General features: G+C 49.9%; 2 protein-coding genes and 1 long non-coding RNA gene across 4 annotated transcripts; 1 reads left to right on the forward strand and 2 right to left on the reverse strand.

Moving 5' to 3' along the window:
* Positions 1-263: 263 nt before the first annotated feature.
* Positions 264-3,780, reverse strand: LOC133221998 (uncharacterized). Of its 2 annotated transcripts, none has more exons than XR_009728148.1 (4): positions 3,188-3,780; positions 1,844-1,989; positions 1,302-1,484; positions 264-732 (listed from the first exon to the last, which is right to left on the reverse strand). It is a non-coding gene; the product is annotated as an uncharacterized LOC133221998 (long non-coding RNA). The 2 variants fall into 2 exon arrangements; XR_009728149.1 differs by having other exon boundaries at positions 264-820.
* Positions 3,781-8,594: 4,814 nt separating this feature from the next.
* On the reverse strand, positions 8,595-11,618 carry MRPL46 (mitochondrial ribosomal protein L46). The gene is made up of 4 exons (XM_061371329.1): positions 11,394-11,618; positions 10,831-11,020; positions 9,694-9,867; positions 8,595-9,036 (listed from the first exon to the last, which is right to left on the reverse strand). The coding sequence occupies exons 1-4, from the start codon at positions 11,601-11,603 to the stop codon at positions 8,786-8,788; spliced, it is 825 nt and encodes a 274-aa protein (XP_061227313.1). The 5' UTR covers positions 11,604-11,618; the 3' UTR covers positions 8,595-8,785.
* On the forward strand, positions 11,601-14,784 carry MRPS11 (mitochondrial ribosomal protein S11). The gene is made up of 6 exons (XM_061371330.1): positions 11,601-11,718; positions 11,807-11,911; positions 12,399-12,488; positions 13,193-13,322; positions 13,959-14,024; positions 14,437-14,784. Exons 1-6 carry the CDS (start codon positions 11,666-11,668, stop codon positions 14,542-14,544), a joined length of 552 nt encoding a protein of 183 aa, XP_061227314.1. The 5' UTR covers positions 11,601-11,665; the 3' UTR covers positions 14,545-14,784.
* The last annotated feature ends 540 nt before the right edge of the window (positions 14,785-15,324 follow it).

The following is a 15,324-nucleotide window of genomic DNA, read 5'->3' on the forward strand; positions in this document are numbered from 1 at the left end:
ATATGTCATCCCTGCCAGCCCTTAGCCCCCTGTAATGATGACTGTGATGGTGCATGCTTGAAAATACCATCCTGGGACTTCTCCCTCACCTGTGCCAGGGGGAGCACATGGAACCAGCCACAGCTTCGCTACTGCTCTTGAGCAGGTTGCTCCAAGCCCGTGTCCAACACTGCCAGGGATGAGGCAGCCACAGCTTCTCTGAGCACCCTGTGCCAGTGCCTTCAAATGGCTCTTTCACAACCATTACTGATTCTCTAGCCACTGCATACAAACAACCTGGAAATAAACCTTCCAGAAGCGACAAAGTAATAGTCACTAATTACACAATTTATTCTTTGGCACCAATAAAAAAAAATGAATTTGTTCTACAAAGAAGGAGAAAAAATATCTAAGGATTTGTTTAATTAAAACCACAACGTACTGAAACCCCAAGTAATGTTAATGACAGACAATTCTGTGTGTGTATAATTAGTAATTAATTACCTCAAAAATGACACTTTCTTTGCTTTAAAGCTATTCATCTCTCTTCTTGTTTTCTTTTCCTCTTGCACGTGACTGTCTTCAGGTACATCGAATCATGGAGCATCAGCTCCCCACCTTGCTCCATGTGCAACTCCTTACCTGAGGGCAGATGTACCGCATCCTCACCTGCAGCATCCCAATCTGCTCCAAGGAACAAACCCAGTCCTCCCTCCTCAGCATCCCTCTGCCTGGAACAGCTGCTCTCCATAGCTAGAGCTCAGCAAAAATGGTGCAAATTGTGACTCCAGCCAAGAAGAGCCACTGGGATAGAGCTGACAGGCAGAACAGCTACAGCCTTCTGTACAGGGAGGCATGGAACAGGCTGTTAACCCAGCGTTATATACATATTATGCTTATAAGTCCTGATGTTAACCAATGTTATATATATATTTTAAGTATTCATGTATTCATAGCTATAAAGGCCTTTCTCTATTTGAACTAAATTGTATAACCATGACCTATTATCCCATAAGGCTTTTTAGTCATGTTATATGGGCACTGAGATTACAGTGCTCCGTGGTAGTAGGTGCAGAAGCATTCTGGAGGAGACAGAAGGTGATGGATGATCCTAGTGAGACTCAGCAAAGAATCCAAAACCACAAGAACCAAGCAGCTCTGTAGCACAGCTGGCTTCACATCTGGAAGATCAGCTGAGGGGTTGGCTTTTCCTTGGGAGAAGGATGCGATGCCACTCGACCTTGTCCCTTCCCCAGGGAGGTGCTAACTGCATCTACAGAGTGGGGGCAACAGTGCTCAGCAAATACTTCTTTCACACTCACATGTCCCTAGTGCTGGTGGCTCCAGCTTCCTACAGTGGTCCTTCTCTGCTCCCTGACCTGCGAGCCAGGCTGCCCTCTGTGGTGCTGCTGACTGTGATCCTGCTCAAGGGCTCCATATGCTGCATCCCCGACACGCTCTTCTGCCCTGCTCCTAGGGGACACTGTACCTGCTCACATCAGCACCTGCAAACAATGTGACTTGTCACTGGCTCCCTGGCACTACTCATCATAGAGCCCAGATGCACCCTGACAGCACCCTTAATGTTCAAAGGAAAACATAACCTCCTTGGAAAAAGCTCTGCATCAGCATCCTGCAAGGAGCTCCTGTGCCTTTGTCCCTCCCTGTCCAGCCAGATCACTGTAAGTCATGTTGGTGAGATTGGCAGGTCCCCTGCCTGGATCTTCACCTTTACCCAAGACCAGGGGACCCCTCTGGCTGCTGGATTTGAGACTCATGGTCACACAAGCATAGGCAGTGAGATGCTCCCAGCCTGCCTGTCCATTCCCAGTGCACACCAGGGAGACCCTCTCAGACATGTTACCTCCTTGCTGTCTTGGGAATCATGACAAGGTGCTGGTGCCAGGATGCGCAGTGGTGGCCAGGGATGCTGGTGTCCTCTCATCGTCTCCGATGCTCCAGTTGCTCCAGCGCAGTCGGGGTTGGAAGCAGCAGCGAGCTGGCTGCCGGCTGTTACGTTGGTGCCAGATGGTGGATGAGATTAAAAGAATTTGATTTTCAAATAATCCATAAACCTGGCTGAGCTAATGTCGTTTCATATGCATTATCTTGTAATCCCAGGGAAGAGAACGTTTCAGAGCAAAGAGCCTTATTCTCCCTCCCCGCAAGGACTCTAACAAGCTATAGATAATCCCCTTTTTGTTGGAAAGGTGCTTACAGGGGACCTACAACACCTAGAGTGTGGCAGAGAGGCTGTGGCTCTGCACTAGTGCTTGAGAAGAAGACAACCAGGTACCCAGCACCACAGGGGTATGAAGCCCTGAGCTTCATAGTGGTGGGAGCAACACATAGCAGGTCCCAAGGACACCTTGAACTTTAGATCCCTGGTCAATAAGGGAGGATAAAGGAGGAATTTTGTCACGCCTATCCTGTAACAGCGCATGGGAGCCCATGCAGCATCACTGAGATAAGGGGGAAATACATACCCTTTTCTAGGTAAATCTCCTGTTATGACCCCTTTTTAGGGATAACCCCCCAAAGCACCCCTTCTGCACCCCCATCGCCCTGCACAGCACCCTGAGCATCCCTCATCATCCCACCATCCACCATCGATCCTCAGATGCTGCCTTGCCTGCTCCTTGCCTCTTTTCTCTGTCCTAGAGACTCCTTTGAGGCTCCTGTTACTTGTCAAGCCTCCCTGGACCAAAGATGACCCTCAGCCAACCTCTGGGATCCTTCAATGTGCAAGCTTGGGCAGAGCAGTTAAAAATCAGTGATCCTGACTCCATGCTGCAGGCTCCCACACTGGAGCAAGGCGGAGATGGAGCAGGAGGTGACTTTAAAAGGAAAGAAAAGCTCCACGAATGGGATTTCTCAGTCACTGCCTGCCATCTAGTGCCTAGCATCGAGCTGTTTCATGGGAAGCAAGTGACATCCAACTCCATTCTCAGGGGAATTTAGCTTTTAGAGACAGAGACATCTGCGTATCAGGCTCCCAGAGATGGAAAGCTCCCCGCTGTGCTCCTTACTGTGGGCCAAGGAGAGGGTTTTGGTGTCAAATAGCCCAAATTCTGGTGGGATCTGTCAAGGCAAGCATCCAAGGAGAGAGGGGAGGTTATGCTGCGTGCCTGCCTGGGTTGCAAACACGATGCCCAGCCACAGCAAACTAACTCAATACAACAGATCTTGCTTCACTGCGTGCTGTTACCTTCAAGGTCACGTTGCCATCATTGTCAGCAGCTTTGATCAAAGCGGTGCACACAGGCATTGTGTGAAGAATGCCACAGACAGGCTAAAAATAGGGAGACAAATAGAAGCACGAGGAAAAGGGGCGAAAGGAAAGGCTCTGTCAGCTGTGCAGGAGCCTGAAACCCTGCAGATAATCAGGAAATAAAAATAAGCTAGAAACACTGGCTTCATGACTCATATTCTGGCACTTGGAAACACTACTGGAGTTTCCCACCCAGTTCAACCTGTGGGCAACCACTGCAGCAGGAACACAGTCCCTGCAAGCCACTTGTAGCCTTTGGGTTAGCAGCAACAGCAGGTGGTGTGGAGCAGTTTACAGGTCTTCAGGCAATCGGGGGGGGGGCTGATGCTCTCCCTCCCTTCAATAGGGGTATGTATACCTGTGCTTGACTTAGGGGCTGGTCATCTGGCAGTTTCTTGCCCCTCTGAAAGGGCTCCTGATACCCACAAAGGCAGGAGAGAGCAGGCAAGACAGCTACAGCTTACCCCAGTCCTGTTTTCCAGACAGAGAAAATTAAGGGATAGGACATCCAGAAGGGTCTGGGACAGGCAACATCCCCTACCTCTGCACAGAGGACAAGGCTGGACATGAGGTGTGAGTGCTGAAGCACCCATAGCAGAAAAGTGGGTCCCTATGGGTGCTACCTCCAGCAATCACTGCCTCTCACACATGGCACTGGTAGGATCAGACACCCTGATACCCAGCCTTCCTCTACAAAGCCCCTATCACTTGACTGCCTTCCTCAAGCTCATCCATCCTGTGCTGTTCACTAGTACCACGGCTTGGGAAACAGTTGCAGTGTTGCAGAGGGGTGTGTTGGGTCTGACACAAAGGGGCTGCCCTGGTCATTTGGTAAAGGCAGGCAGAGCAGAGCAGGAGCTTACAAACACACACAACCAGATTTACCGATTAGCACATAGCTCCGATTTCCTCCAGTGCTTCCAGAAAAGCAATAGGCGACATTAACAAAAGGATAACTCAGAATTCAAAAGTAAATGGGATTTGTGACCCATTATATTAACTGGGGACTGAGGAAAGCTCTACAGAGAGAGAGCACTGCCAGCAGGTCACCAAACCAATTATTAAGAGCTCAGAGATCACGAAGCTAGATATATACATACATCAAGATAACTTTCTATTTGTCTGCAGAAGGAGGATGCTGGCTGAGCCATGCTCCCAACCCCATGTGCTTTCTCTATGTGCCCATTAAAACTGGATTATATCTAGTTACTTTCCCCAGCAATTTGCTTCCCCCACAGGTTTAATGCTGTGGAATAACATTTGGGAGGGTAAAACCTGAAAGGAGAGATGTAATGGGCATAATTACTTTGGTCAATGAAAGAGAGCACAAAGCAGGCAGGCAGCACGTAGTGGGAGCAGTCCAGCAGCACACGTTCACCCCTGCCATCCCTCTCCCCAACAGCAGCACGGGGCTATGCCTTGCTCTGACATTCCCAGCTTCCCTCTGCCCTGATGCTTGAGAGGGACAGCAGCCCTTAGACACAAGATGATCTGCCTCAGACATCAGCTCTCACCTCCATCTCCAGCACAGACCAGTTTAAGCTGCACGTTGATAGCTGTAAAACCTTTCCCTAAACTTTTGCCTCAGTCCATTATGAGACAGAATGTTCATGGTAGCCAGGGAACGGTCCAGCTCCTGCCAGTAAAGTCCTGTTTCTGGAGGAGGCTGTGATGGCAAGTCTTAAAGCCCTGTGTACACTGCATAAAGGCTTTATTGCATTGCCTAGGTTTTAAAGAAGCTTCATTTTAATGTTTCTGAATAATCCTTCACATTTCAATTGAGGAATGCCCCTGGGTCTCCCAGCACTGCCTATGAAGTCCTGCCAAAGGATTTTATACCTCCCAAAAGATCTGTTTGTGAAAAGTAGCCTCAACAGCAAAGCAGTAGTTAGAACTACCTGAAGCGGTTTCCTGCTGTCAGCACTTTGTGCTGCTCTCACAAATTCCTGGCTTTGCTTTTTGAGGGCTTGGAGTTAAGGATCAGATATGATCAGCAAAGCTTCTGGAGCAGTTTTACCCTGAATTCAAGTTTCACAGTAGCACCCCTTCTTTTATATTCATCTTACCTTTGCGGAGGTTCACTCAAGAGCTCCTTTCTGCCTGTGCTGTGTCCTTCCAGCACACTGGTCATATCAAAACACGGGATGTTTTCACAAAAGGGAGGAAAAAGATGTCCTCAAAACAAAAGTAAGAGGCTTAACCCACTCCTATCACTGGTGACCTCAACTACACCATTTGCTGTGGGTCTCTGAGCTGCCGTGGGCAATGTCCCCCATGCTGCATCCCCTGCAAGCAGCTGAGAGCAGCAGGAATAGGCAGCACTTGCAAGAAACCCCAGTCACTGCCTGAAAAACTTCCTCCAAAGAGCCAGATCTCTTCCAACACAAGCACGGGAATGTGAACAGAACAAAAGCAAAGTGACTGATGCTGCTGGAGACACCTTATCCTCCGGGACAGGGAGTGAGCCCAGGGGCAGCACAACTCCTTCCCTCCCTGGGTGCTCCCTGCACCCAAACAGCTCTCTCCTCTAACAAGCTCAGGGCTGTGTTTGAGAGCAAAAGCATCTTTCCTCCTCCCAATTTCCAGAGAGCAGGAAGCAGCATAGCCCGTGGCTCCAATGGCCTCTCCTGGCTCTGTGTGTATTTACCTTCCCAATGTTGAAGCCTTTGGCTGTTTGGAGCCAGCCAGGAGGAGCAGCAAACAGCAGCTTCCTATTATGTGAGAAACCGTGCAGTTCTGAGCAGTTCACAGCGTACCACAAAACACATTAGCAGGGCTCTGCTTAGGGAGCACCAATCGCCAGCCCTCCCAGATAGGGAGGGATATCAGCTAGGGAATGTACTTTGTAGGGCAAGTAGAGGAAAGCTGGATCAGTGAAGCTGGAAAGTGGTTTTGTCAGGACTTATTTTCTCTCCTTCACTGGAGGGGTGTGCTAGCATCAATTTGTCACACAGAAAACCTTCATCTCTCTTTTCTAACATGGTGGCTTAAGCAATGGTTTAGATGCTGGTGTTTTAGACTGCAACTGCACCTTCAATTTGTTTCTGCTCCTGGAGGATTTTAGGAATAGCTGCTGGACTGCATCACATCAGGGAAAGGTCATCTTGATATGCCTCCTTCTCCCCTGGAGGGGAAAAGGATCTGGCTTTTGTGTATGACCCACATGAACAGAAGTATCCTGTGTTGAAAGTCTTTGAGGAGCAGAAACTTCCCCCCAGTCTGACTGCTCTCCAGCTTCCCCTCAACATGCAGACTCAGGGGAAGATAACACTAGGTGCTACCCTTCCAGTAGTTACCAGCAAAATACAACCCACCAGCCTGCCTGATGAGACTTCTACAAGGAGTCTGGGAATAGGTCTGGCCTGCAGCCACGAAGTTCTCAAAGGAAAATAACAGCCTCAGCACAAACCATCAATACAAACTCAAATACAAACTATCCTCTCCCTCTCAGGATAAAGAGGAGGGAATAGGCCACACAGAACTGAGCAAGATACAGGATTGATTGCTGCAAATGGCCAAGGGCTTTTCACAAAGGGCCTGTTCCTATGCAGGCTGAGAGCAGGAATTTGTGTTTCAGGTGATAGGAAAACGATTTCAGCTTCCATAAAAGACCAAACCTTTCATGCACCTGATACAGGTTAAGAACAACGGCCATGGAGGCTGTTGATTCTGACCTTCCCACTGCTGAAGGGAGCTACACCTCGCTCAGCACAGTGAATGCCCAAAGCCTCATCACTCAAGTAAGTCAGAGGGCAAGAGCTGCCTGGGTTTGAGGATCAGCAAGCTCTCACTGCAGCCTTTTCTCTCTTTTGTGCTCCTGGTTTTGAGAAAGATTGAACAGCATTTTATATGCTTTGAAAGTTCTGTTCCAGCTACCCAAAACCTGCCTTTGGCATGGGAAACAGGGGAGAGACCTTGGCAAAGGGCATGCACTAAGCCTTAGCCCACAAAGCTCTGCTCAGGGGCTGTGTGCTACAGAGGCAGCAACAGTCTGATACAGAGGGGAAGAGAAAAGCCTAACCAGGGCTAACTGCACCCATGGGCCCCTAGGCTGATGAGGAGAAAGACTCACCTCTCCCTTCTGCAGGGGCTTTCAGTGCTGGGGAAGGCAACAGCATCCCATTCAGCAATGCTGACCTCAGGCAGCAGCCAAAGCATCTGCAGTTTTTCAGGCACATATTCACATTAATTTCCTCTTTTCAAGTGCTCTTTGTTGCAGACACAACCTCCTGGAAGGCTGCTTCAAGAAACCAAGTTTTGTTTTGTTGGTAATTTATGGTAAGCCTGAACCTCCCAAAGTGCTCAGCATTAGAAAATAGAAGGCTGCTGTCCTACCCCCAACCCCAGTGACTTGTGGCGTGATTAAGGATAGCTTTAATTTGAGGCCTGCAGCTCAACAGCTCCATAAGGGTTGATAAAATACATATAGCAATCTCCAGTTCTACCTCTGGAAGCTGAACTCTCTCCCAGTGATTAACGGTGGCTATTTCCTCCCTCTCTCCTTGCCACTGATTCTCTGTAAGGTCCATCCAGCCCTGAGCCGACAGTCTGACCACCATACAGCAACATTTACAACCAGGAAAAACCCTCCAAGAAAACAGACAGCACCATATAAGCCCAGGATAGATCTTCTAATAAAGAAATTGGGATAATAGTGTCAGGCCACCTAAGGCAGACCCAGCTGGCCTGGGTTAGCAGTGCTGGCCTAATGCACCGCAAATGGGAGCCAAGAACTCCCCAGAGCCACCTTTGGGGTTGCCCCCAGGAGGTAGCAAATGCCAGAGCAGCCTTCCCAATCCAAGAAAAGCTATCTTCCCAGCCCAGAAGGTCGCTGCCCAAGTGTTAACCCCCCTTCAGTGTCTGTTATTATAGCTTGAGGCTCAAGAGGAGGGCAGTGTGGGTGGGAAAACAGCACTCAGCTAAAGAAAGAGCTGCTGCCTATTCCTCATGCGTCTGTGTGCTCCATAGCCACCATATATCATGGGCTCTAGGACAGAGGCAGCTGCAACACAGATTAAACATTAACAAACTGTGAATACCCCAGCTGCCATCTCTCCCCAGAAACCCACCTTTCTCAGCCTTGTGTTCCCACCTGGACACACAGATAACCCCCAATGCTGCTCTTAAAGACCAGGTACCAGAGACAAACATTAGCCACTGCATAGAAGAAACCATTTGAGTTTGAGACTATGATGGAAGCCTAGAGGGGAAAGCAAGCCCCCTGGGTACCACAGCCCCAGGGAATCACACACCTGGGAGAGGAAAAGATCACAACATGCACTTCCAGCAGAGGTGGAGGAGGAGGATTCAACAAGAGCACAGAATTCCCTCAGGAGAACTTCGCTTCCAAGTAGAAGTTTTAATATTTATTCAGTACAGGCCTGGTGAAGAGAACTGGCAAATAAGGCAAAGGCAAATTATCCTCCAGAGTCCACATTAACATCTCATACACACAGACCATGCAAAGCAGCAGCTGTGCTCCTCCCTGGAGTTGCATCCCACATCCTCCCCATCTGCTGGAGCACAGCCCATCCCTTACAAGTCCAGAAGGAATCCATTGACTTTCTTCAGGTATTCTGGCTTCAAGTAATCTCCCAGCTCATCCTTTGTGACCCACAGGTGATTCCCCTTCAGCTCTGTCTGGGACAAGTCACTGCTCTGGAGGAAGGCTTTGAAGAAGAATACTTTAGCTCCCACATTATCTTCAGTCCTGATGGCCCTGGGGAATTTATACTTGTAAATCCCGTATGGAGCATTCCCCAGGACTTTGGCTTCAATGTGGTCTCCTGCAAGACCCCAGCAATGCAAGAAAAAGAAAACAAGAGGTAAGAACACAAAGCAACAGTAACTGCTCTCCTGTAGTAACAAAAAGGCAGCATAAGCCACTCCCTGTGCCTGGTTCAGACTGACTGCTCCCTCTCAGAAGAAACACTGCCAAATGTAAACATCTTCTCATGACAAAACCAAGCTTGTCTGGAGTCCAGCAAGTCCTCCCAGAGTGAGAGTGGGAGGGAACTGAGCTTTGTCAACCCACAGGGAAAAGCAAGGACACGAGTTTGCCATCACTCATCTGCCACAGGGTGACAAGAGGGAAAGAGCAGCCATAAACCTGAAGCTAGCCACAGAGCATCACCAGACTGCCCCTGCAACATCAGTGAGGGCCAGGCCCAGCAGTGCAGCTGGTGGCAGGCAGAGATCCTGTCAGCATCATCAGCTCTGTGCACACTGCGGTCGCTCTGTGACAGCAAGCAGTTACAGGGCTGGGATCACAGCTCTTGCCACAAAGCCCATCCAATTGAGCTCCATCTCTCTGCTACAAAATGCCTTTTCCCAGCAGATGGGAGGTGATTTCACTCCAGCTGATGGCAAAAAAACCTCAGACACAAGAAGGAAACCCCTGGGACAAAGTGGAGGGAGGGCTGGGCACAGGGCAAGCTACACACCTAAGAAGGTAGCCATGGCTCGCTCAGCCGTGCTTCGCAGCGTCTCCCCAGGCTGCCATTCCGCTTGAGGCAGGAGCCACAGCTCCTGGTTGCCGATTTTCTGTTTCACCAGAAGCATCAGGTTTCTGTCCAGCTTCCTGTTCAGTGATGTCCGACTGTTGCTTTCATCAGCCTCTGCCAAAAACCAACACATGCTGGAAACAAAGTCTCTCGGCAGCACTGCTCTGATCCCCCTGATCAACCCTCTGCATCTCACACCCTCCCAGCAATAATACACAGACATGAACACATGGAACAAGATGTAGACAGAAATGCTCCAGAATTGCAGGATTCAGCTGGAACCCATGGTTAGACTGCACTCAGTTTCAGAAGGAACTTACAGCAAGAAGCCTGGACCTCTATCTTGACAAAACTCAACATGGAACTGTTGGAACAAGTCAGAGAAGGGCCATGAGAATGATCAGGGGACTGGAGCACCTCCCATATGAAGATAGGCTGAGAAAGTTGGTGCTGTTCAGCCTGGAGAAGAGAAGGCTGCGTGGAGACCTCGTAGCAGCCTTCCAGTATCTGAAGGGGGGCTATAGGGATGCTGGGGAGGGACTCTTCATTAGGGACTGTAGTGATGGGACAAGGGGTAATGGGTTCAAACTTAAACAGGGGAAGTTTAGATTGGATATAAGGAAGAAGTTCTTTACTGTTAGGGTGGTGAGGCACTGGAATGGGTTGCCCAGGGAGGTTGTGAATGATCCATCCCTGGCAGTGTTCAAGGCCAGGTTGGACGAGGCCTTGGGTGATATGGTTTAGAGTGAGGTGTCCCTGCCCATGGCAGGGGGTTGGAACTTGATGATCTTAAGGTCCTTTCCAACCCTAACTATTCTATGATTCTATGAGAACTAGGCAGAGCTTGTGAACCAAGAAACCAGACATTTCTACATCTGGAAACAACACCTTTGCATCATGAGAGCACCAATTCCCTTGTCAGCCAGTCAATTCCCCATGTGCTAACAGTGCTGTCACAGAGTCAACTCTCTTTAAAACAAAAAGACTCAGCAAATACCTTCCCTCTACTGAGCTGCCCTCAGCTGTGCCCGGCAAACAATCAGGGTGTTCTCACTCCACCTGAACTTGAGCCTGTACCTGTTACCCGCGGAGCAGCTTTGAATCGAAGGAACTTCTGTTCCCACTTGTCCTCCAGGTCCCGAGCCATGATAACTGCTTTGCCAGGCACTTCATCATCGTAGGCGCTTTCCTTCCTCTTCCGGAGCAGCTCCTCCTCCTCCATCTTGCGGATTTCATGGTCTGAATAGTGGCTTCTCTCCAGTTCTATCTAGAAGGGCAACGCAGGGAGCTCTTGAGCCACCAGCACTATGGGCTGGACTCGGCACATAGAATTAAACTATGTTCTACCTCAGTGATTGAAAGATGATGAGAATTTCCGTGCTCACAGCAGGAGCCACTAGCAGGTACACCAACAGCATCAAGGAAGGACATGGGAGCACTGTTAAGCCCCACAATACCCAATTCTCACACAGAGCATTCATTATGGCTTCACGGTGAGAAACAACATCACCTAAAGTGCCGCAGGCTGGCCGTGCAGGGCTGTTATCTCCTCCCAACCAATGCCCCCCGCCAGCCCTACAGTGTGCTCTCCCCTCCAAGCCTGAAGCAGCCCTTTCCCTCCCAGCACGCCCCCGCTCTACCTGCCCCATGAGAGCCGTCATCTCTTCCTCCTCCTTCTCGAGCGGCTGCGTGATGCGGGGCAGCCTCAGCAGACACATGGCCCCGAACAGCCGCCAGGACCGGGGCCCGGCCGCGGTGCAAGCCCACCGGGCCCAGCCCGCCGCCCGCTGCCTGGGCGCCGCCATCGCGCTGTGGCGCAGCCCACAATGCACCGCGCTGCGCGCCGCCATGTTTCCTCCCCGCTCCCGCCGTGCTTTGCGGCGACCTCTCCGGGCGCGCTGTGGGAGCCGCCATGAGCGCGGCGCTGGCGGTCGCTTGGCAACGGCTGCGCGGAGCGGCCTGCGGGTGAGCGGGGACGGGGGTACGGAACCCGGTGTGTGTGTGAGAGGGGATATCGGTGTCCTCTCCGCTAACTGCCCGTTGTTACCCGCAGGGGCCGCGCTGCCGCCCTGTGCCGCGGCCTGCGGACCGGCCCACAGGACCTCGCGGAGGCGGCGGCCTCGAAGGAGGCGGAGACGCAAAGCGCGACCGACCTGAGGTGAGGTGAAGCGGAAGGGTTCTGCGGTTGCAGCGTGTTGGTGTTTCCTCAGCTGAGGAAGGGAGCGATTTGATTTAGTCACAAACGCGGTTTGCGTGTGTTGGAGACTTGGTCACCTCTTTCTCCCCCAGTGGCACAGTGTCGCAGAATCACACAGTTACAGACTGGTTCGGGTTGGAAAGTACTTTAAGATCATCCAGTTCCAACTCCCTACCCTGCGCAGGGACACCTTCCACTACACCAGGTTGCTCCAAGCCCTGTCCGACCTGATCTTGAGCACTGCCAGGGATGGGGCAGCCACAGCTTCTCTGGGCATCCTGTGCCAGTGCCTCAGCACCCTCATAGTAAAGGATGTCTTTCTTATATCCAACCTAAATCTCCCGTTTCAGTTTGAACCCATTACCCCTTGTTCTGTCGCTACAGTTCCTGATGAATGTGAAATAAAACTTTGCAAAGAGTATCTGATAACTGTTGTTTTGCTCCTCAGCCCTTTAATCCTGCAGAGGAGCTCCATGAGATGGGATGGAAAGGTCTATGAAGAGATCCCAATAGCTCACATCAAAGCTACGTACAATAAGTAAGCAAATCCTGCTAGCATGCAAAAGAAAGGCTTACAACATACCTGGGCTTTGATCAGTCAGTGTTTCACCAAAAGGCTTAAAGGAAAAAACCCAGCAGAGTAGTGGTCATTACTAGGAAGAATTCAAACGTCGGTGCTGTTCAGGAAGCATAACTGTCCTTACAGTGTCTTTGAGAGCAGTAAGATTGTTATTACGTACTTTGACTACATTCTGATATGAATAATTACATGCTGATAGCTTAAATGACAGGTTACTTCCTGCTCTAGCACTGGCAGTTTTCTCAGCAGCTGTACAGCAACATATTCTCCATGAGAGATGGTTGTGTTTCAGTAGTGATCCATAGTGTCATATTTTACTGTTTCTCTTTCAAGTTCTAGGTATGTTTTGTGCATTATTTTAATAACAAGAGGTAAAATGCTTGTTGCAAGAGGTGGGTCTGAAAGGGCGAAGCAGTGTCTGAGGTGTACCTGGATAAAGTATACCTTATCCAGGAAGGTTGTTCCACCTTGCTCAGATTCTGTGGGATGATGGAAAGGCAAATGCTGGGAGGTCTCTGGTTGGTTCATGTAGGTGGGATACCTCAAAAGGGAATGCTGAGAGAGGGTGGCCTGGAGAAAGGAGACCTGAGGCCTATGCCAGTAAGATGAGTGGGAATAAAGTTTTGTTACAGCTTATTTCTTTTGCCCCTGTCTTTCTGTAGCACCCACATCCAAGTGGTCACCTTTGACAACATGTCATTGGCCCACACATCCTGTGGCACAGAAGGCTTCCAGAATGCCAAGAAGGGAACTGCCATTGCGGCACAGACCGCAGCCATGGCAGCAGCAGTGGTGAGTCTGCACTGGTGACCCTCATCCTCCTGGAGGGGAGCACCCACCACCTCCCCAGCACCTGGGTCCATCCACGCCTCACCCTCAGTGCTTGAGATCCAGAGGAGCTGCCTCCACGTGGTGGCAGCACGGCTATGCTTTGCAGCACATTCTCGTTTTCAATTTGCAAGCCCCGTGCATTTTGGCACTGAAGGTGTGGACTCCTGCACAGCAAATATAAAGCTTGTCTGCTGTTCTCATTTGCCCTCTAGAAGGAATGCACTACTCACAGGGGAGAAGTTGCAACATTAGAGAAAGGAAAACAGCTTTAAGTTAGGCCTTGTTAGTCCCTTGCCAGTTCAGTCACATAGCCATGGATATGTTATTTTCTGCCCTGGCTTTAGGTCACAGATAGTTTGAGTTCTATGTATGCAGCCCTGAAAGCTTGGCACAATTCTGGAGCTGCCATGGCTGTACCCAGGTTCCTTTCCTCCTAGCATCTTTGTGCAGCAATCCCCATATTTGCTTTCTGTATCCATTACTACCTAGTCTTTACCTAAATACTATGATAGTGGGTCAGAAGGGAATGAGAGAGCCCAAGGAAGCCAGAGCAGTAGTAGTTAGATCACAGAGAACACTAACCAGTTCTTCTTGCAGAAAGCCCGTGGGAAAGGTGCGCTGCACGTGCGAGTGATGGTGAAAGGACTGGGACCGGGACGCAAAGTAGGTGCCAGTTTCTTTACACATTTTCCTTTCTCAGGCATCATCCAGGGATTTTAAACTCCGGCTGGTCTCATGCCTGTACCTGTGAACTTGGTTCTTCTGAAGGTGATATAAGAATTCATCAGTCAAGTGCCTAGTAATGAAGTTTTAGAATTCCAGAGTTCTGTCACTTTGGAGGCAGAACAAAAGCTGTATTTGGGACTTCTTTCAAGTAGGAAAGTTGCTGGGAATGCCAGTGAAAGGAGCAGATAGATTTAAACTGGGTTTTCTGACACAAATTACTTAGTTTTAAGATAATTACAAAGTAAAACCACTGGAACAGCTTGATTTTCAGACAGGGACAAGCTATTTTTCCCTGAGCTTTTTTCCTTCTCTGCTGTTCACTGTGTCGTGTGCTGTCTTCTTCTTCCAGGCCGCCATCAGGGGTTTGACAATGGGAGGTTTGGAGGTCATCTCCATCACTGACAACACCCCAGTGCCACACAATGGCTGCCGCCCTCGGAAGGCCAGGAGAATGTGAGGGGGGAGCAGAAGAGACACACGGCATCTGACATTGGTTCATGCAATAGCAGCTGAATGTTGCTCCTGTGATAGATTCTGGAATCCACCCTCCCTGGAAATACTTGTTGAGGGAAGCTTGAAGAGAGACCATCCTGGGCCTTAAAAGCCCAGGTGGTAAAAACAGGAACGTGTACTCCCTTAGTGGGAAGCCTCTTGTGTATAAAGTTTGTTGATTAAAATGTTGGTCTTTTGACAGTCATTCCTGCTGTGTTCCCAGAAGTATTTTGGATTATTATTGCCTCTTGACTGCACTCTTCCTCTTACCACCGTATGTGGCTCTTAATCTCTCCCTCTGTGCTATTATTGTCCTTGTTGGATGAAGGGGAGCTTGAGGTGTAGATCTCCTTCTAGTCATGTGTAGTAAACAACTGCATGGGGTCACATCAGCTTCCTTCCCTCTTTCTCTTACTGTACACATTTGGAAACAAGGCGTGGGGTAACACGTCCCCTTCCCCTGGCTCACACAGGTCAGGGTGCTATGCAAGAGGCAAGTCCATGTCTGAATCCCCTATTGGCAAAGAGCTGCTGTGGTGCTTTGTTCCACCCAAGCTGCCAGTGCTGCTGGAAAATACCTGTCCTAAAGGGGCTGGGATCTTGCCAGGTTTGATGCTGACAGCCTCCTTGCTTCTGCCTTGTGCACCATGAACTCTGTTTTCTGGGGTCCTGGGGAAAGCCAGCAGAGGGGCAGCAGGCCTGAGGAACAATGAAATGCTGAGATTTAAAACACTTAAGTGTTGAA

The sequence above is a fragment of the Neopsephotus bourkii genome, unplaced genomic scaffold (assembly GCF_033783945.1).
Source record: "Neopsephotus bourkii isolate Nb327-2 ecotype Australia unplaced genomic scaffold, CSIRO-AGI_Nbou_v1 NB_1572, whole genome shotgun sequence".
Taxonomy (NCBI): Eukaryota; Metazoa; Chordata; class Aves; order Psittaciformes; family Psittacidae; genus Neopsephotus; species Neopsephotus bourkii.